The sequence below is a fragment of the Biomphalaria glabrata genome, chromosome 14 (genome assembly GCF_947242115.1).
Source record: "Biomphalaria glabrata chromosome 14, xgBioGlab47.1, whole genome shotgun sequence".
Classification (NCBI taxonomy): domain Eukaryota; kingdom Metazoa; phylum Mollusca; class Gastropoda; family Planorbidae; genus Biomphalaria; species Biomphalaria glabrata.
Window position 1 is genome coordinate 22,167,387 of NC_074724.1, and position 22,212 is coordinate 22,189,598.

General features: G+C 32.9%; 1 protein-coding gene across 1 annotated transcript; it reads left to right on the plus strand.

The window, feature by feature from the left end:
* The first annotated feature begins 3,887 nt into the window (after positions 1-3,887).
* On the plus strand, positions 3,888-21,713 carry LOC106062532 (TBC1 domain family member 23-like). The gene is made up of 18 exons (XM_013220815.2): positions 3,888-4,027; positions 6,405-6,513; positions 6,818-6,920; positions 7,780-7,984; positions 8,902-9,025; positions 9,189-9,313; positions 9,682-9,728; positions 10,083-10,186; positions 11,053-11,184; positions 11,773-11,868; positions 12,255-12,330; positions 12,811-12,948; positions 13,300-13,451; positions 13,619-13,725; positions 13,855-13,934; positions 14,493-14,631; positions 15,299-15,493; positions 16,427-21,713. Exons 1-18 carry the CDS (start codon positions 3,993-3,995, stop codon positions 16,506-16,508), a joined length of 2,049 nt encoding a protein of 682 aa, XP_013076269.2. The 5' UTR covers positions 3,888-3,992; the 3' UTR covers positions 16,509-21,713.
* Positions 21,714-22,212: the final 499 nt, after the last annotated feature.

The window sequence follows — 22,212 nt, forward strand, 5'->3', positions numbered from 1 at the left end:
CTGTTCAACTTGAATTCTCACTTTTCTGTCCGCCTCTTCTTTCTTCTCCCTCTCTACACGTTCCGCCTCTTCTTTTTTCTCCCTCTCTACCCGTTCCGCCTCTTCTTTTTTCTCCCTCTCTACACGTTCCGCCTCTCTAACCTTTTCCCTCTCCAACTTTTCTGCCTCTCTAACCTTTTCCCGCTCTATGCGATCTGCTTCTTCTTTTTCTTTTTCTCTGGCTCTTTCAGCTTCTCTGACTCGTTCCCGCTCTCTGCGGTCTGTTTCTGCCGCCACCATCTGCTGCACATAGGCGGCCAGTTCTTTGCCGCGTAGTTCCAGTTCTGTCTTGGCCTCTTGGATTAGCTTTTTCCTAAACTCTTCTAGGTCGTACCCTGGAGCAGTTACTTATTTGTTAATTTACCTCGCTTTTTATTTAAATTGTCTTACACAAAAGCCTAATAGCTTCTATTACCTATGTTCTATAAATCAAATTATCTTTTGAGCGTACCCTCGCTCCGCGGCTTCCTAATATCTCTTAATTCAAATGAATTAAATTCGTCACTCTACCCTTGGAGTCTAGACTACCAACTCCGACTTATAATAACTTCTGTACTTTCCAAGATACACTTAGTATCCTTGGTACCAGTGTGTAGGCTACACTCTGACCCGACTGAATACGATGTGCGACACACGCACACTCCACCGACTACGTGTTACTCACACGAGTCGCCGGTAAATAGACCAACCTGTCTATTTACAAATACTAAAATTACAAATGGGCAATCAGGCTTCACCTCGATTGTTCCCCAGATCTAGTCTAGATTACGCTAGATCTTAGTTACTTCTTACCTGCTTTCACAGCCAGGAGTGTATATAGCTTACTCATACAAATAAACTATGAAAATAAACTTAAATACGATAAACACCAAACTATAGATCTAGTTCTAATGAATGAGACTTTCGTCTGTCAGTAAGACTTAAGACGGCAGTATTGCAAACAATTAATACACAACGTTGCTACAACAAAAAAAAATGCTTAACTAAATGATTCACATTCACATACAGGACGAATTAACAGCTAAACGTATATCTGGACCTCTTGCTAGATTACACCTAATTTTAAGGATATCCCCAATCCACCACGATTTAACCTGGTAGTGATAATCTAGCGAGTGGTCACTTCCCTACAGACTCTAATTATTCTAAGGAGAAAGTAGTTAAATAACACTTGACTTATCTGTCTAAGAAGCGGCTATAACTCCACAGTCAGTCTCGGGTCCACTCTTCCTACGCTAATGTCTGTCCCGGCGGCAAGGCTCACGGCGATGTCTTCCCTAGCGGTGAGATAAGGACAGCAAACGTTTCGGCTCTCCAAGGTCCTTCGGTACTGGTCTGCAACGGCTCCGGTTCTTCGGTGGTACGGCGTCTGGTTCTGGTTCACGGTGATCTGTCGTCTGGCTCCGGTTCGTCGGTGACGTAGAGTCTGGTTCCGGTTGCTGGTTCCGACGCCGGTACAGTGGTTCCAGGTGGTCGTCTGTCCAAAGTGAAACTGGAACGGTCCAACAGTTGACACAGCGACAAAGTCAAAGTCCAGTGCTAAAATACCAGCTATCTGGCTATCTAACGTGTAGCACAGATTCAGCCGAGACGTAGATCAAATTAGCACTACTGTACTTAAGTGCCGTAGGCAGTAATATGGCTCCTACGTCAAAAGTTCTTTGGCATGACCTCAACGGTCGATCTTGGCCTTGCAGAGGTGACCTTAAGGTTCGTTCTCACGATGCCGGGCAGGCGATATCTCTTCAGTACAGCTTCGACAGGTCGGTTTTCTTCCCTTCCACAAACTGTAGCCATCTCGATACCGAGCTACAGGCTTCAATACGATGCCCCAACGTATGGGCGTTTACAAATTACAAATGTAGATCTAGATCTATATTTCGTTACCTCCTAGGTCTACGAGTCCAGGATCTCACTGGCTTTTCTTCGCCGACGTGGCTGTATAATCAGGGTCTAGCTGCAGACTAGGCCGATGACGTAACTTCTGCCTCCTCCTAACAGAGGGCTTCTATCCTTCTGGATGTTGATGCCAGTGAGCTCCGAGTCTGGGGTCGCCACGTTGTTAAGGCTTCCGCACTGTGTTGATTCTTTGCAATCTGTCTAGTGTAGATCTGACTGGAAGAAACGCTGAACTCAACACTTCAGTAACACCGGCGAAAGGCCGAAACAATCAAATATGTAGTCGACGCTGATATGTTGTTCTACAAATATGTTTAATACTCAAGAAGGGAATCGTCCGATGTCAATTATGTCGTACTCAAGTCTACTACTCTACAAGAAGCGTCTTCCTTTTTGCGTCACTTAGAGCGTTCTTCTTTTTTAAAGATCTGTCACATCACTTGTCGCTAATTAAAACTTTCCCCTTATTCCCGAAACAAATAACTAATTCCTAATCATGTCATAACACAACCCTTAGGAAAAATCAGGAGCTGGCGACCCTAAGGCAGTTTGCAGCACCCAGTAGGCCTACTACACTCTGGCAGAACCTGCGACGCCGCTGACCCCTAACTGTATCGCACTGCCGTTCCTTTGGATACATCAGCTGCGTGGAGAGGGGGGAACTGATGTGTGGGAGACATCGTTCCGACCATAGCTAATGTCCAGGCATTCATCTCAACGAGATGATCCATAGTCGCTTCGCGACTGAAGGAGGCCATACGCGAGTAAGGATGTCAAAGTACCTAGAGAAGAGAGTCTAGGTCTAGATCTAGAGCCTATGTTTAAAATAAAATTTCTATAAAATGCTTAGATCTAGATCTATATAATTATATATAGATATCTAGATCTCTATTGACTATAATAGACTAGCTAGATCTAGATCAAACTGTAATAATAAATGGCTCTTAGTCAACACCGATAACAGTAAATTCAGGTGTACCCCAAGGAACAGTCTTAAAATTAGGTCCACTACTATTTTTAATTTACATAAATGATTTACCAAATTGTATTACTTCAGGAACAAAAGTCAGATTACTTGCAGACGATTGCATAATATATAGAACAATAAAAACAACACAAGACACAGATATTTTACAAAGAGAATTAGATGAATTACAGAAATTGCAATCAAATTGGAGCATGTCTTTCCACCCAGAAAAATGTCAGTTGTTAAGAGTAACAAAAAAACTAAAACAAATAAATTCCACTTATCTTATTCATGACAAACCAGTAACACAGAATAAAAACGCAAAATACCTAGGTGTTATAATAAATGAAAAACTGTCATATGGAATCCACATATTGATGAAACTATAAAAAAAATCTAACAAAGCATTAGGGTTTATTAAAAGAAATTTCCATAAATCAAATAAGAACATAAAACTAAAATGTTATATTTAACCTGGTTAGGCCAATAATAGAATATGCATCCTCCGTTTGGGACCCTCAACTCAAGAAAACATTAAGAAACTGGAACAGACACAAAATAGAGCAGTGCGATTCATAAAAAAAACGAATATTCACATCTGACTAGAGTAACACCTTCAGTAAAGTCACTAAATTTAGAAAGCCTTCAGGACAGAAGACTCACAAGTAAAGTAGCAATCATACATAAAACACTGAACCATAATCTTCAAATACAAAAACAAAATTTAATAAAATACTCAGAAAGACACGAAGATATAAAAACAAGGCACATTCCTTGTCTCAATATGCTAGGACAAATTTGTACAAATGCTCCTTCTTCCCTAGTGCTATTAGAGCATGGAATGGGTTGCCTGAGCTAGCCAGGAAAACCAGTGACTTGGCAGAATTTAAGTCATTGGTTAATATGCATGACTAAATGCATGACGCGTAGGACGTAATCATCTTCTTTTTTGAAGTAACGTCTGTATTATATAAGATAAGAAGATCTATAGATTAGATCTAACAGTAATGACAATGATGCTGTAAATATTTTACGACATTGCTATAGATTCCGACTTTATTATTGATAAACACGTATAAAACTCAAAATGGCGGATTGTGTATTCGACGGAGATACTAGCTGGTATTGTTTTTGTTCGTTCTTTTTGGCCCATTAGGCTATGTTAAAGTAACCTTATATTAATTATATAAGATTAGAGATTCATACGTTTTAATAAAATACAGGAATTAGATCTGCAGGATAACTAGATAAAGTAGATTGTATCTAGATCTAGATCCTAATTGAGAATCATAGTCATAATTCTCAGTTATTATTCTGTGATTCTCTCATTTATTCTCATTTAATAATAAATAAATATAATTAATAATTTAATTAAGACTATAATTTGAGTATTTCTGCTATTTAATAATTTTTTTTATTAGTAGATCTACTTATAATAGTATAATAATATAATACTTATATTAATTGAATTGTAACTTTTTAAACTTATTAAATTAATCTATTTAATCACTTCTAGAGTAGTTTTCTTTATGGCAGAAAACAGATTTAGCTCTCAACATTCTACTTTTATGACCATTTTTTTTTTTACCAATTTCACCTTTTATGGACATAATATTAATAATAATATCATTTTTATTGCCCAAGAATTGAGAAATTCAAAAAAAATAAAATCAGAAGCATGAGACAATTATTTAGCTTGAAAAAATGAGGCCAAACACACTTACCGTTGACTTACCCTCAATAATGAAAAATCCATCTCTCACAGAAGATATAATCATAATGTCCAATAATCCATGAATTTCACAAATTCACAATATTATTTTAATAGAAAAATAAATGTATCACAAAGTAAAGTATATTTATAGAACATTTTAAAAAAATATATAAAACAAAGTTTTTTAAGACATCTATACTATGCCTATTAATTGAGCCTCCCCAGACCCCACCCCCTCTGTAAAAAAAAATAAGTTTGCAATTTATACTTTATGATCATTATCCTAAATAAAAAAACCATTATCATTTTTGACTTGCTATGTATCAATTTTAATGCCAAAGAACAGAGGAATCCAAAAAATGTAAATATATATAAATAATTATATATAATATAATATATAGATTTGTTTGTCATTTTTTTTATAGAGAATAAATGAGCAAATGTTTGGAGTGAGCTTATACATTGAATGAAGTTAAATGCCTAGATCTAGAACTACTAGATAGATCTAGATTAATATAGAAGAGAGAATATAGAGGATTCAGCTATTTAGGCAAGAATGGTCATCCTAGCCTGTACTTTACTACAAGAGATCATCTGCATTAGAAATTTATTAAATGAATAAACAAAAAAAAAAAAAAAAAATTAACACAAATCTAATCATGCAAACATAAAATAAGTCTAAAAGTCGTGTAGAATCACTATCCCAGTGACCTAATTTTGGTAGAGTAAGTGTGTTCAAATTTTAATTTTTTTTGTTCTTATTTTTGCATAATTTGAAAACATCTTTATGATTTCATGCCTTGGGATCTTAAAATTTAGTTAATATTAATAATAGAATTAAAATCTTTTTTGATGCCAAAATATAGAGACTGTTTGGAATGGATTTTGGTGTTTGGAATCAAATAAAATGTGAAGACACATGGCCTCTTTGACCTTAAATACAATAACTAATATAGGTTAGGGGTAAAAATATAAGTAGTCATCCTTATTCTCCTAAAACTAAAAACTAAAGAAGATTTTGATACATTTTCTTTCCTATGTCAAACCATTATCAAATTTATAATGCATTGTCAAAGTCAAACTTTGAATATTTGGCCTATTGGTGTTTGAATAGCATTTATTTAATTACTCTAGATCTATTACTATACTACTAATACTTATAATACTAAATAAATGCTATACTACTGTAGTCACTCTAGACTCTAGATTTTAGATGACTAGAGTGTCACTAGAGTAGATCTTTAATAATAATAAAATAATACTATTAGATTACTAGATCTAGATGAATCATGATAATAAATTAATGATGTATTATGCCACTAAATTCACTAAATTAATGTATGATATGAACTGATATATTTATAATATAGCAGAGGCAGAGGTCTAGAATAGTCTAGATCTAGATTTAGAAGATCTATATGAATGATAATAATGGTAATATAGCACTAGTGCACATACTATTATTAATATATATATTAAATAATAAAATTATTTATATATATGTAGACAAGAGAGAACTGTGTCATAGGCAAATGGCATTCAGTAATCTATTACTGCATCATGATTGCGTGATTGGTTGACTTCAGTTTAAGCTGACAACTCACTTGTATACCTCACTTTTCACTTTATTATACTCAAGTCATCAAACAACTCTTATTGTTTCCTCTAAGAAATTATTGGTTTTCATTCTAAAAGTCAAAGTTTTATTTTGTTCCAAACTCAAAGAAAGTAATAATACAATTAAAGGCAATAGAAGTTATCCCAATTTTAATGTTTCAAAATAAGGTTATCTGAACTAGAGACTGCACTGGTTGAAGAATGTGATTTTGGATCTCTTCGTAACATCTGCAAGGGGCGGCCTGTTCCAGAACATTTGCGTGCAGAAGTTTGGCAAGTAAGATTTAATTTTAAGTGAAAATTTCTTACATAAGTCTTACTCCTCAGAGTTTACATATAATATATATATATATACATATCTCTATATCATATGACAAAGCTAATCTGATGTCTCTCTATGAGCTTAAGAGAGTAATATGATAATTTCATACTCAACTCTGATTATTGCGATTCCCAGCTACCCCGCAGGAAGTTATATATCTGGCATAAATTTTTTTATAACAGTTAATTTCTAGAAAATATCAATATATTCAACTTGTAAGTTGAAATAAACACTGATGCTGACATAATACTTGCTACAGATATGCCTCGGTACAGTTGGTAAAGATATCCTGTCCTCGTTTGATGGCTTGTATGATATGGAAGTTCAAGGTCAGCTTCGGGAGGATTGTAAAAAATTAGTAGGTAAGTTGTAACATTTTGCGGAAAAAAATTTAAAACAAACAATAAATATCAAAAAAATTTTTATACAAACTTCTCTGTATTAACAGTATATCTGCCAGCTAAACTTCATTCTAGCTGCATATCTACCCAGCCTACCATTAGCAATTTTTTTAGAGTCATCTAAAAATAAAGTAAAAATATAATTTATTTAACAATTTTGTTTGGTGACATAGGGAGTCAGAATTGTGATAAAAAAAATGTGATCACTGTTTTCAACCTTTTTTTTTTTTTTAATGTTCGTAATATGCATTATATGAAAAAATGTCACTGGATCTAGACTCTAGAATAAAATAAATGTTAATTATATTGTTATTGATTTGGCTGCTTCATTGAAACAAATGAAAACTCAAAGAGACACTGAAATGTTGTTTTTTTCTGGCTAATAAGGCCAAAAGAAAATTGTGTATTATTTTGCCAATAAACAACGTTAAAATAGTCTTTATGATTATTTTTTAAAATTTGTACCAACTTGAATTTAGACTTAATTATGTTTATTAAGTACATTATCTCATGTCATGATGTCGAATGTCAAAATGCTGGGGCCCCTAAAGAGACCAATCCCTATCTACGCCACTGCCTGAAGTTTATGATTTTTAACATGATTGTTCTTTTTATTATTCTAATTAGTAACACCATACCCTTATTGACTTTTGAATTATAGTATATATTTATTAACCAGTTCTACAAAAAAAAAATATATATATTTATAATTATATTTTCAGTGTATTGTAATATAACTTCCCATGTCATTTAAAACAATAAGATTCAAACCTCATGGCTGCTTCATATTTAACAGTCTATATTTTTGTTGGTGTTTTAGATAAACTAGGTAATGAGGAAGAGGATAAGGTTTCCATAGTGAGCGACCTGGAGACGATAGTCACTTTCTATTGTAAATCCAGAGGCATTAAATATACAGCAAACAATGGATGGATGGACATTCTACAAGTTTTACTGGCAGTCAAAATGAGCACATCTGAACTATACAATTGCTTTTATTCTATATTAAATAAATTCATTCCACAGTAAGTGTAACATTTTGCGTTGATATTAAATTATGATTTTGTTCTAATACTTTTAAGTTTGTTATCCTCTTCTTATAAAATCTACTCCCTACTGTTATGGTTACTGTTTCCTGCAGTGCCAAATTTATGATTTTATAATTATGATAGTTTTTCAATACAATGATTATCTATCCTTTGTATTTATATATAATGATAAACAGAATCCCTTGCCGTGGAATTATAAAATGGCTAAATACACTGAAGAAACTTCTAGACTTTTTTTTTTCTTTCTTTTAATAAACTTGTTCAAAAGATCCATTCAGTAATTACTAATACAGCATTACTTGAAATATATTCTTACACAATAGCTGAAGTAACAAATTGACAGTAATGTAATAGCACAATAACTGAACACCAGAGCTTTTCTACCTTCTTACCTTAAACTTCACGTTTGCTAATAATCTACTTAAAATATATCAAATACTTAAATAATTTATCTACCCGCTACAACTCAAAGACTTCAAAAGCTCAAGGACTGACAATTACCAGAGGACCCTGACTAACTCACTTTTCCCCTTTTTTAAATTGTCTTTTCTAGAATCATAGAAAATTCTGTCCCTAATATTTCTTGTGTCCATCACCTTCCAGAAACTGATGTATGCAACTTTTTTTCTGACTTCTTTTTCTGATTGGTTAATTTGTTAATTACAACTTCTTTGACTTGACCCCATTTCTAGAAAGAAGTAAAATGAGGTCGCAGCATAGATTCATGACATTTATTGTAACAAACAATATTATATTGGTGATAATTGTATTTTCTCTTTCACATTCAACAAAGGAATAAATCCTGTGTTCTGAATTCTGGCTAATTGAGTTATGATAATATTGTTTTGAAACTATCATTGAATTGTACTCATTAATTTTTTTTTTTCTTTCAGTGGCTGCAAAAAGAATGGAAAACCTTTTAATTTGTTTCGTTTATTGTTACAATATCATGACCCACAACTGTGCTCCTATTTAGACACACGCAGAGTGACACCTGACCTATATGTTATGTCCTGGGTAAGACTTACACAATTTTGTCAAAAAAAAAAAATAGAATGTCCTTTAAATTGAAATGCTTTAAAAAAAGAATCAACTTAATTTTTATGGTATCAAAGCATAGTTGATTGTGTACCTCACATTTGAGCTTTCTTCAGTAATGTTTCTCTCTTTTGTGACCTAGTTTAACAGTTTGTTTGGTGGTGTCTGTGACCTTCATGTATGTTTGGCTATGTGGGATGTGATATTTCAACATGCAGATCCATTCCTCATTCTCTTTATGGCACTTGTCATTCTTGTCAATGCCAGGTTGGACATTTTCAATTATTATTCTTTATGCTTTACAGATATATATAAAATTAATAATAACTTGATAACATTACAGCTAAACCCTGGTTATAGCAAACTCTGTTATTTCATAAGTTAGTATGGCTGAATATAACACCTTGAAACACAAACCCCTGCGACTTGTCTAGTGCTCTGTAACATCAGAATATTAACATCAATTAAATTTTGTAGTAAGGTTTGATTGTGCAAATTTTTATTTTTTTTCCTTATAATTTATTAAAATGTAAAAAAATGTTTCATGTAATAAAATGTTTATTTAAGCATTACTTTTATTTTTTCATTATTTTTTTTAAGTTTTCTTATTGTCAGTTTTTCTTTGGTTCTTTTAGAGAAACTATACTTGATACTAAAGAACAAAGCAAGGAAGAATTAATAGGTAAGCATTTGATTACTGTTTTTTTTTTTATTTCTTGTTTTGCATTTAATTTTCTGTATTTTATTAATAATACTGTCTGTAGAAAGATGTGTTCATGGTTGCCTGTTCTGAAGGCTTGCCTTATGATGGAGTTGACTTCCTGCTGTCTATATTCCACATTGACCTACAAATAAATGAGATGGAAGTAGACAAAAATAACTGTCTAATCAGATGTAGCATATCTAGATGTATCATTCTCTTCGTTGTCCAACCATGTAGGACACCACAATGAAAAAGTTGTGGAAAGTTCTGCAAGTCGAACTAGATTTATATATAATTTATAATACTTATCTACATTACGTTTTTTTTTTATAGAGTCACTAATAAGCTTCCCACAAGCATTGGAAGCTGAAGATATTGAAGATTTTTGTTCTCTTGCCCAGTATTATGCATCTAAAACACCACAGTCTTTTAGAAGGGTAAGTTTTCCATATCTAGAACAATGTTTGTGTCTGTAACAGTCAAGTTGTAGATGGTTCAACTTGATTTGATGCAATTTAAATATTGTGTTTATTTTTGGATGTCGCAGTCAGTCATTCTTCCCAGGAATAAAATGAAACTACAAAACATCTTAATTTAAGAAGTAAATATTAGTAAATGAGTGTCAATATTAATTATCTTAGTCAGGACTTATACCATTTATCAGCTTGGCTGGAAATAATAATTTTTTTCAAAATATTTTGAGTTTTGGGAATAATAGTGGGTCATTTTTCAGATTAGTGCAATTTTAGATGACTTGGGGATGGGCCATTACTGAATTGTGAGAGACATTCGAGGCCATAGAGTATGATTGTTTGAATTTAACTAGATGGTCATAAGATCATCCTCATGTTCAACAAGATGTTTTGTAGCAGGCCTGCTTTGTTCATGTACAAGGAGTCATCAGAATGATATAAGGGCATGCTCTGCTGTTTGAGAAATACATTCTTAACATATTGCAAATGATATAAAGTATTTTGATGGCATTTCAACCTAAATTATTCCTTGTTAAAAAAAATACTTAAATGTCAAGAAGCAAGTTTGTATTGTATCTAGCTACCATTACTTCTTTTTAAAAATTAACTGATTTTTCAAAAATATTTTTTTCCCTAAAATATTATTTCTACTTTGTATCACTCCTTAATGTCATCCCATGTGGCCCATTCCATTTGCACCCCCCTTGGTCACGCCACTGCTTAAAGGAAACTAACCACAATATGCTTATGTTTATCTCATTGACATGTTTAGCTTCTTAAACAATAAACATTGCTAGTATCACATTGATATTTGTTGGTGTTGTTGGTAGGATTACCAGCTAGCTATGTTTGGGAGCAGTGTTGTGGCTCAAAAAGAGGCAGACAGTGAATTTATGGACTCACTGTGTTTGATGGTATCTGGGGAAGAGCTACTGCAAGCTAATCAAAATCACATCATTAATGTAAGCAGTTCTTATTTTATTTAATTACAGACATTTAAGAGATGAAAGAATCTTTGTACATATATATATATATATGTGTATGAATATATGCACACACACACACACATATATGTTGTATGAATCTCAAGAAGTAATTCCCATGATTTTCAGTTTAACCTTGTTTCAATAAATTTTAATAATTATTTTAGTCATTGCTTTCCAACAGTATAATATAACCATTATGGCTCATTTTGAAATCAGAGATAGATTTGCATATGAACTTCTCTTAAAAATAACTAAGCAAGACAATTTTTTAGTGAGATAGTTTGAAAGATTGTATGATTCAAGAGTAGTTACAGCAGTAGGCTGCTCAACCAATGATTCTGAATTGAAATCCTACATTTAACTTGTGTTTTTAACATCCTTTCTACAAATACTAGTTGTTAGGCAAACCATCTCTGCTTTAGAAGGCTTGTAGACATAAGCTCAACTGTTTTAGTGGTCTCAATGAAGTACTGGACAAATTAATCTCTGTATGACTTGTTGGTTAATTGTCATTTATAACTTTCAAAATTATACATTCTTTCTTTTGTTCATTTATACATCCAGGAAGATACTGTGCGTTACTTTGTGGTAGATTGTAGACCTGCTGAGCAATACAACACAGAACACTTAACAACAGCATTCCACCTGGACTCTAATTTGGTAAGTATTTACATGTAATGGGGATCATATCACCTTCACCTATGCCTTAGTCTGTTGTACTTTTGGGGCACCACACAAGATCTGTTGACTGTCTTTCTCTGTTCCTCTCTGTTTTTTGCCTTGGATATAATTTCATTCAATGACAGGTCTATCTATTCTTTATGTTGTCTTCCCATCGCTTTCTCTGTCTGCTCTTCTTCTTTTTCCTGGTACTGTTTCCTGAAGGAAGGCCTTTTGTGAGCCATGAGAACCTTGTGATAATATATCATGAGTTGATAAAAAAACACTTTGATCAAATTAAATTTTGGCTCATTAATTTTTTTATTTTTAAAAAAATTGTAACTCTTTCCTTTATTTCAAAAGAGTTTTCACTTTATTTCTCTCAGATGTTGCAGAATCCAGAAGAATTTAATGTAGCTGTACTTGCTTTGTTTGCTGCACAGGCCCAAGCAATGACCGCAAGTAAGTTAGTTTACACATTCCAATTAAAATTTGTGGGGAGGTGAAATTATATTTACATATGTTTGGAAATTTAAAACAATTTTCAGTGGCAAGGGAGATGATTTGTAAAAAAAAAAAAAGACTGATAACCTTGTACTTTCAAGGCTAACTTAACTCTTTCTCTCTGTAATTGTTTTTTCATGTTTTCTAGGACTTCTTTATTTTGCTCTTTACTATTTCACTACTCTGTTATGATTGGGCTTCAATAGCTTTGTTGTTTGTTATCAGAAAATGTTATGTTTGGTATAGAATTAAAGGGAAATGAATGCTCTTTTTATATAACACAAAGTCAAGTTAAAAAAATAAAACATTAATTTAATTAAATGAGGTCAAATCAATGATTGTACCGTCGATTAGTAGAGAAAGAGCTAAACCATTAGTTAACCCAAATGCTACCAATGAATAATTTGACTTAATGAGTGGTTAATGTTTCCTGCACAGAGTCGGCTGCAGCTGGGGAACACTTGTGTTTTATGGGCAGTGGCAGGGAGGAGGAGGACCAATATGTCAACATGGTTGTGGCCAACATTTTACAGAAAGGCAAATCTTATGTGTCAGTTGCCAAAGGAGGCTACCCTGGTAGGTGTCTGATGGTGATAGGGAGTGCTTAGGTAATAATAATTACAGTATAGAATAATACTTCAAGAAGTAAAGAAATTTAAACAAAATTTTGGCGACTGTCTTAGTGTATTAGCATCATGTTGTCACATTAAACAGGACCTCAGTTTTGGAACAGCATAAAACTAATGAGATCATTAAAGACTCTTAACAATTAAAGCTAAAAACATATTTAGTTTAGACACATGTAATATTATGGACAATTCTAATAATACTTTGTAAAAAGTTAAAACTGAATTTTCATCCATTTGTTTTGCCACTAAAAGTGACTAAGTTGTTTTTCATATATAGTAAATTAATATCTTTTTCCAGCTATTCACAACATTCTAAAAGCCACATCCCAGAATGGTGTGGCTGACATGTCCCAGGTTGTCTCTCACAACGGTGTGGACAGCACTTCCAACAACAGTGGGGGCTCAGGAAGAAACAAAGGACAAGGGGATGAGAACAGTCCCATCAGATATGTTAGTGCTCTGTTCAATATGTCACATTCTTTAGTCAGGAAAATACTATTCATGATGCTTTTCAAATATGCTATTTACTTAATGATATAGCTTTGTTCTTACGAATGCATGTATGTCTAACTATAAGAAGTTTCAGCCACAATAACCACAATATTGTCTCTGTTTAGTTTTCTAAGGACCTTCTTGGCAAGTTGTCAGTAGCAGTGAAAACCAAATCTGTTGAGATGAAAGAAAAGTTGGCTAACTACATTAAAAATGATGGATCAACAGAAAGGTACCAACTTGAAGTTAAGAAAAAGTTAAAAAGTTATTGAGCTAAAAAGTTAAAGACTAAGTAGATTGACCAATAGAAAAACAAATGGCTATTTACAATTTTTTTCTACTTTGTTTTGTGAACATCCAGGCATGTGAATAGTTCAGAAAGAACAGGCAAGAGGTACAGAAATCTGGCTAATGTATTTACAATAGGGGATGATGATGAAGGTAAGATCATCTATCAATACTGATTTGCATTGACATTTTGATTCATTATAAATATAATTTCCTTTTTTTTTTTAAATGTGACTATTTGTGTCCCCCCTCCTTAAGTTTCCTTTCTTTCTTCCTTGGAAATCAGATTTTTAAAAATCTTCATCATAATGTGGAAGTTTTTTCTTTAGTTCTATACCTTGCTTTAAAAGTAAATAAAGACATACTCTTTTTTATAACAGAAATAATTGGGATAAAGTTAACAGTCTAATGGAATGAAAGAGACTGTTCTAGCTTTAAGTAAAACTAATGATAAAAAAGTAATTTATAAGTATACGTTTTACTGTTCACATATAAATGTAAAATACACAATAAATGTACTCAAATAGCATTAATTTTAAGAAAAATTATAACATTATAAGAGATAGATTATTATTTTTTACTTTTCAAGCATTTGTTGTATTATCTAGCTACAGGGCAAGAGAGATATTTTTATTATTTACTTTTCATATCATATTGAATGTCTGTGATAATATCTAACTATTGAAATGAAATAATGTATACTTTTTCAAGGTGAAGAGATCAGTGCAGAAGACTCTGAAGAAGACCAGGAGAAGGAAGTGGTTAGCCTGGAGACATGGATTCAGAAACCAGATGTCATATATTCTTGTAGGTGTATGGAGTTCCACAGAAGTGGACACAAATATCCCAGGTATTTACATAGAAACATTGCTCAAGAACTCTCTATAAAATTGTTCAATAGGCTAGCAACTCTGACTTAACTTAAATGTAATATTATTGGATTAGTGATGCAACTGACTTTCTTAGCTGGGAACATTGTAGTGGTGGCATCATGAATCAAAACTAAGTAACTGGTCCAAACAAACAAAGCTTGCTCAGTCATTATGGTGACTGAGTGGTATAGTGTTTGGCTTCTGAACAGAGTGGTCTCAAGTTTAGATCCTGCTTGAGACTTGGATTGGATTCACGATTTATAGGGTGCCCCTGAAACCAACCAACTCTAATCAGTACCTGACTTAGATTAGGAAAGTAAAGGAGTTGGTCATTGTGCTGGCCACATGACACCCTTGTTAACAGTTAGCCATAAAAACAGATGAGCTTCACAATGTCTGCCCCCATAAATAAGAAGGACTTTAACAGGCCCCATTTTTATTTATTTGTTTAGCCCAGTCATACATTATTGTCAGTGATAATTCTGCAGATTTATTATGGTTGGCACAGAAAAGACATATTCACATATGTCCAAACTAATGTTGATTAAACATGTCTCTTAAATGCCTGAACAATTAACAGTTTTTATGTTTCATTCTTGCTAAATTCTTCTTTACATCAAATTCTAGATTTTTCTTGGTTTTCAGTTACCTTCTAGTGACTTTGAGTCACCTATATGTGTTACGAGAGATCCCATCTCGTAAAGGTATGGCACACATACAGGCAAGGCGGGCATTAGGCACCATAGTGAAAATTACCTCCAAGAAGAAGCAGCCGACTCTAATTACTTTCAAGTATGGCTCACATGAAGATGACAAATTTCACATTACAGATGCGCACAGGTAACCTTACAAACAATAAGTCATCTCCACAATGGACTTTTCTTTCTCACATTCATAAAAACTCCACTCTAGTCTAACACTGGCATCTAAAAAAAACAACAAAGTAGGCCTATATTTTAAAAATATGTATAAAATTTATTGTAACGACTCTCACTTTCCAGGCTCTCTGTAAACTGCACAACACGACACTACCAACTGAAAGAACTTGAAAATTCAGGGCTTCAAAGTAACATAAATGTAACGTTCAATAAATCACAGCCCATACCATATAATTGGGCAATATGTAACACTGACTACAAATCTTCTGCCATGGGTATCTGAACCACTGTATAAACTCTGTACTGTTGTAACAAGAACTCTGTTGTGACTAACTAAACTCTGTTACCTTTGCTCTTTATATAGGATTCTTAATGACCTTCTAGAAACAGACAGAACATTGCTCGACCTTTCTGGGTGATCACCGGAGTACACCTGATGTGACTGGTATAAGTATTATTCACAACACTGATCCTTTCTGAACTGTCATGTTGTCACTCACTGTGGCTGTCTGTCATCACTCGTTAGAGTTGACTGCTCGTCTAGCTCTGGCCTGGGGCCATTCATGTCGGTTGACTATACGCACACTACTACCCCTATACATACTACCACTAGAGTTATAAAAAGGTGTATAATCTAAAATGTAATCTTCTTAATTGCTTCTCTGATTGTGACAACTAAAATATCTTACCCTTAAAAGGGAATAAATATACAACAGCATTATAAAGTCCAACTTAATACTGTCCTACCTAGGCTGTTCTGACACTGAATCAACACACTCTACATAACTTATAACTTCAAAATAAACAAATGACATTGACCTTTAAACCTGTAGAAACACAATTATTTGATATAAAATATATTGATAGTATGATCATTTAATTCTCCTCTGAACAGTTTCAACATTCCCACGGCCTCTGATGCAACACGTGTCATCAAGCAACAAATTATGAAGGTTCTCGATGCCCTGGAGAGTTGACAGGATGAATTGCAGCGTTAACACTATGTAATTGATTGTTTTTTGTATGAAATGAAAGTTGTGACAAATTGTCATTTGAATCACCCTGATATTAGTTGTTGGGAAGTTCATAATTGACTTATCTTTCCTGAACACTAACTTTTTCATTAGCACTGAGATCCCGGCATTAAAGCCTTATCAACAGAACTGTCTGAATTCATGATTTTGCAGGAAGGTTCTACAAAAGAATAACTTACTTAATGGCTGCTGGAAAGTTTCAACTATTTGTGTGCAGCTTGCTTGAGACCACCTGCGACCACTAGACACTGCCCAAGTTTTCAGTTCAGAAACAAGATGAAAAAATGTAAAGAATTAAAGAACTATTACCCATTATTATTATGGTAGTAAGATTTCACCACATGGCAAGCATCATTGGTCTCTATCCCTTGTCTTTCTCACAATAGTATAAAGTCTGTTTTATTAAAGCTAAACAGAAAGAAGCCTCTACAGCCTGTGCAGTCACTTTTATGTGGAGCTTATTTCTTCTATTTAATTCTCATACAAAATACATAAAAACATGAAGCCAGTGACGATCTAGTCCTCAAATATAGAAAGATACATACATACTTATGAAGCAGTAAATTTTTTCCAAGAAGTTATAAAAAAAGATCTACAGTTGAAACAATTTCAAATGCATTCAATTAATTGTGTTGTAACATTCTCAAATACAATAGATTAAAGCTGTGCTACCAGGCCTTAGCAGTCATTTCATTTTTAGATTGTTATTAATTTTTTTATCCTATTTGTGTGTACACACATATATCATTTTGTATTGTCATAAGTGAAACTTTTTCAGTTTCTCTTATTTCATGTTATTGGCCACTCCAATGGTGAATGAAATGTCCTGAGGACAGCTCTTTGCAGTACCCCCTACTAGCTCCATTGGTGAATGAAATGTCCTGAGGATAGCACTTTGCAGTACCCCCTACCAGCTCCATTGGTGAATGAAATGTCCTGAGGACAGCACTTTGCAGTACCCCCTACCAGCTCCATTGGTGAATGAAATGTCCTGAGGACAGCACTTTGCAGTACCCCCTACCAGCTCCATTGGTGAATGAAATGTCCTGAGGACAGCACTTTGCAGTACCCCCTACCAGCTCCAGTTTCTAGTTTTGAACCTGATTTGTCTCCCTTGAATATTTTCTGTTTTAATTCTGCTTTGCTGTTTTTTCTTCCTGCTACACAATGTTTCAACTCCTTCCTTGGCCTCTTCATATGTTATGTACACTCGAGAGCAGTGGGTCTCCACAGTTTGTGACATAAATTTTATGGACATATCAAGATAAGCTTAATTACTATAGGAAAAAGAAATGTGGTCGAGCCATATGAATTATAAATATTTATGACTATCATTTTATTTATAATAATTTAACATTGGCTATTTTCTTTAATTTAATGCATACATTTTTAACTGCTCAATGTGTCATTGCAATTTTTTTTTCAAACATTTTAATTATTTCTTACAAAGAAGAAATAGATCACCTTGTTTTGTTTTAGATGTTGTTTTTTTTTTTTGTCATGACAAAATGGATCTCTAATTTTCAAAATGGTTAAGGGAATACAAACATATTAAACATATTATTATTTTGATATCTAGGTTTACTTATTTAATTACATATATATTGAGAAATGGAAGTATTTTATCAACTTTTTTTTTATTTTCTGTAAATTACTGAGACATTAAATTTTTTTTAAATTAAATCATTTTATACTCACACAAAATTATTTTTTTAAATACAGACCTAATAAAAATCTACTGTGAGATTATTTATCAATAATTCCAACTGCAATATGCAAAAGTTTTCTAACTAGACAAAAAACATTAAGTAAGAGTGTATCCACCAGAATCAGAATTAGCCTGTGTTGTGTTATATTATAATTTACAGAGAAAGTTCATGTATTTGTTAAATAAGATGCTTCAGTTTTGTTGCATTATATTTTTGGCCTCATGTCATTGTTTAAGTATCAGTGTATGCTTGTTAGTAGAACTTCATTTTTTATATGTTTAGTTCATAGATTTGTTCACTAAAATTGAAGTGTTTAGCCTTTGTAGACTGCTCAAGTAAATCACCCAGGCTTTTATTCTGAAGTCCCTTAGCTGAAACTGATCTAAGAAAACAGGGACAAAGTGTGGACAGGGTATGGAAGTGGAATGATAATATTCTTTGGAGTGATAGTTTTACTTAGCTACAGGCAATGAAACTCTTCTATTTTTTTAAATTAGTTTTTTTTTTCTTATGTCCAGATTTTTTCTCTCTCTTTGTTATTTTTTAGTTTTACAAATGTTTCTAAGAAAAAAAAATTGACTAGATTTTCTTTTCCACCATTTCCATTGTTTTCTTTCTTGACTCACCATTTCTACTTAATTCTTTACTATGCATATCTGTAACAAAAGTGTATCACAGCTCTCTTATCTTATGATATTGTAAGAAGTCCAGTACAATGCTAAACATTGGGGGTACATAGTGCACAGAAGTAATAGTTGCAAGGCTTCAGTTATACTTCAATATTATTTGGAAGAAATTCATTTCTCAAGTGCAAGAAGGAAAAATAGATTTGTATAAAACAATTACTTAATTGTGTGACTAGAAATGTTCTTTTTTTCCCCTAGGATTTTTTTTTTTTTTGCTTATTGTTGAATGTTATGATTTTAGCTTATATCATTATTGTATTATAGTGAGATCTAATACATTAGGGGAAGTCATACTTTGGTGTAGGATAATTACACTTTATTAGCGCTTTTGATGAAATTACTTTTTTTTTTTTTGACTTGTACAAAAATGTAAATTATTTATAAATGTGTCCATTATGTATTTAATGACCACTTTCTAACAATGTAGCTTCAAATAGTGAATAAAATCACACAAAAAAATTTTGGTGGCAAATTTTTGAGAATTAGAAGAAACAAATATTAAAAAATAAATCTATAAATGAATAATTTTGTATTTTTTTTTTGTTTAAAGATTTTCAGGATTTGTTTCTTTTGAATTGATTGTACCATTTCCTTGTCTTTCATATAGTTTAGATATAATGCATGTACACTTGATCCTTATTTATAATTTAATTTTTCATTTGTATCAAACTGTTTGTTATTTCGTGATGTTACATTGAGTTAGGGGAATCCTGGGTTTAGTCATAGAATCATTGGCATTTGGACTTGTAGAATTAATCTCTGACAATTCAATGTTGATATGTAGCTTTCTGTTGTAGCCTAGATGAGCTTGCAATTTTTTGTGACAATATTTTTTTTTACTTTATCTTTTAGAAGCTGGAAATGTTTTGTTTTCCATTGGATGTGTGAACTTGTTCTAATGACCAGAACTATCCATTGGTCATACAACTTCAGCTGTTCCAATGAACAGAACTATCCATTGGTCATACAATTTCAGTTGTTCCAATGAACAGAACTATCCATTGGTCATACAACTTCAGCTGTTCCAATGAACAGAACTATCCATTGGTCATACAACTTCAGCTGTTCCAATGAACAGAACTATCCATTGGTCATACAACTTCAGCTGTTCCAATGAACAGAACTATCCATTGGTCATACAATTTCAGTTGTTCCAATGAACAGAACTATCCATTGGTCATACAATTTCAGTTGTTCTAATGAACAGAACTATCCATTGGTCATACAACTTTAGGGTTAGGGCACAGAACATTGGTCATAAAGCTGAAGTTGTTTAGTTCTTTAAAACAAATTGCTGTTTTATTAAACAGACTTTGAACAGTTAGCAAGTAGTTAATGAAACAACATGGTTTCTAAAGTCACTGCTCCTTGCATTTTAATAAGGTAAACATCAACAAAATATGTTGTTAGAGTACAAATGTGTTTGTCTGCAGAGTTGGACATTCAAATGTCTGTCAGACACTAGCTTTACCTAGCTTTTTTTTTTTTTTTTTAATTTAGTTTTGATGTAGAGGATGATTTAGTTTGAGAATCAGTTCTAAGACACAATGAATGTCACTCAGCTTTTTTTTCCCTCCCTACTATGACGTTACACTTTAGTCCATGGTCAAAATTTGAATCGTTTATTTTGACATTTCATTATCACATGGAGCTGAAATTTGCGTGACAACACATTTTATCAAAATTTTAGAAAGGTGTTAATTATTGAAATATTTTTTTTTATACACATTATCTGGAAAGATATTTTTTGGCTTCCATTTTAATTTTCCATTCATTTTAATGTTATTTATAGATCTAGAACTATATATTTATATTGGACCCATTGTTATATGGCTAATAAGCTCAGTTGGTTAAAGTGTCAATCCAATAACACAATTGTCGTGTGTTTGATCCCAGTATTGGTCAAATTTGTTTAATCTTCATTTCTCAGTGACCCATTCGATTGGATTTAAAATTATTTTTTAGATATTGCTTTCCTTTAATTTCTTTTTCATCACACTTTTTGTTTGATTTCCAAAGAGAGAAAGTCTTTAGAGAATACATCAGCTTCTTGCCAGGAGTTGTACATGCTCCCTTTTCTTCTTGTGATATCTGGACTGCAATCACTTGTGTTGATGTCATTGACTCCTAGAGACCAGGTTTGTCTCCCTCCCACCGCTTACCCAGTCAACATCACCCCTGCTGTTGTCATTACACAAAGAGTTGTCTCTGTTATTCTTATTCCAGTCTCTTACCTCCCTTCCTTGTAATCATCTCTTTATGCCAAATTTTGTTTTGGTTTTTTACTTTTTCTCTGACCTGTAACTGAGTACAAACATAGTGTTTGTGGCACTAGTTGAATTAATCAGGTCTTTAGGATTCACTTAGAAATACTGAACACTTCCTTGGTTCTGTATTTTTTTCCCCCCAAATAAAATCTACATGAAATTTGTGAAGTCCATGCTCATGAAGACAGTGTGAAGCCTGAACATCTCTCTAAGGTTTTATGCTTCCCAGGTTAGTTTTGTTAGCTTATCCCTAATCCCATCAGGACATGGGACGCTCTATCGGGTGACAGTGATCTTTGATGATGTTGGTTAATTCTAATGTTCTATAATGTCTAAAATTGTTAATTCTGTTATCTGATATGATGCTATACATGTATTCTAATTCAAGTAGCTGGATTACTGACATGATTTTACCAACAGATATTGTGTTGGGTATGTGTGTATTGTGAAGCACTTTAATACAAATGTACACATTTTGTTCTTGGCTATGGAATCTTTTTTTTTTTTTTGGTCAGATGTTTTCTGAGCTATAACAATGTGTGGGCTCAAACAAATATTGTTTGATCTAAAATGAAGATAAAAACTTTGCTTTTGAGACTGCTATATAGAACTTGTTATGAGGGATAGGCGAAATATACATATGCATGAAGAAATGGCTGAATTGATGGGAATTTCTATGGTACATTAATCTGATTCTTATTTATGCATGTATTATCATTGAAAGGTATATCTTTTTATAGTTTAATCAGGTATATCTCTGGAAGAGTTACCGATTCCTTTCCAGTTGTAAGTCTTTGATAATCGCTAATAATGCCTATACATATTTAACTAGAAATTTGTTAAATTATTGCAACTTACAATTTCCTACTTTTGAATAAATCTAGAGATACTGAAAACATCAGAGGGTAATTAATACATCAGTAAGTATTGAGTATGCTCTGATTTCTAGTCAGAGCATACATCTGTAGGTACTGAATACTTGAAA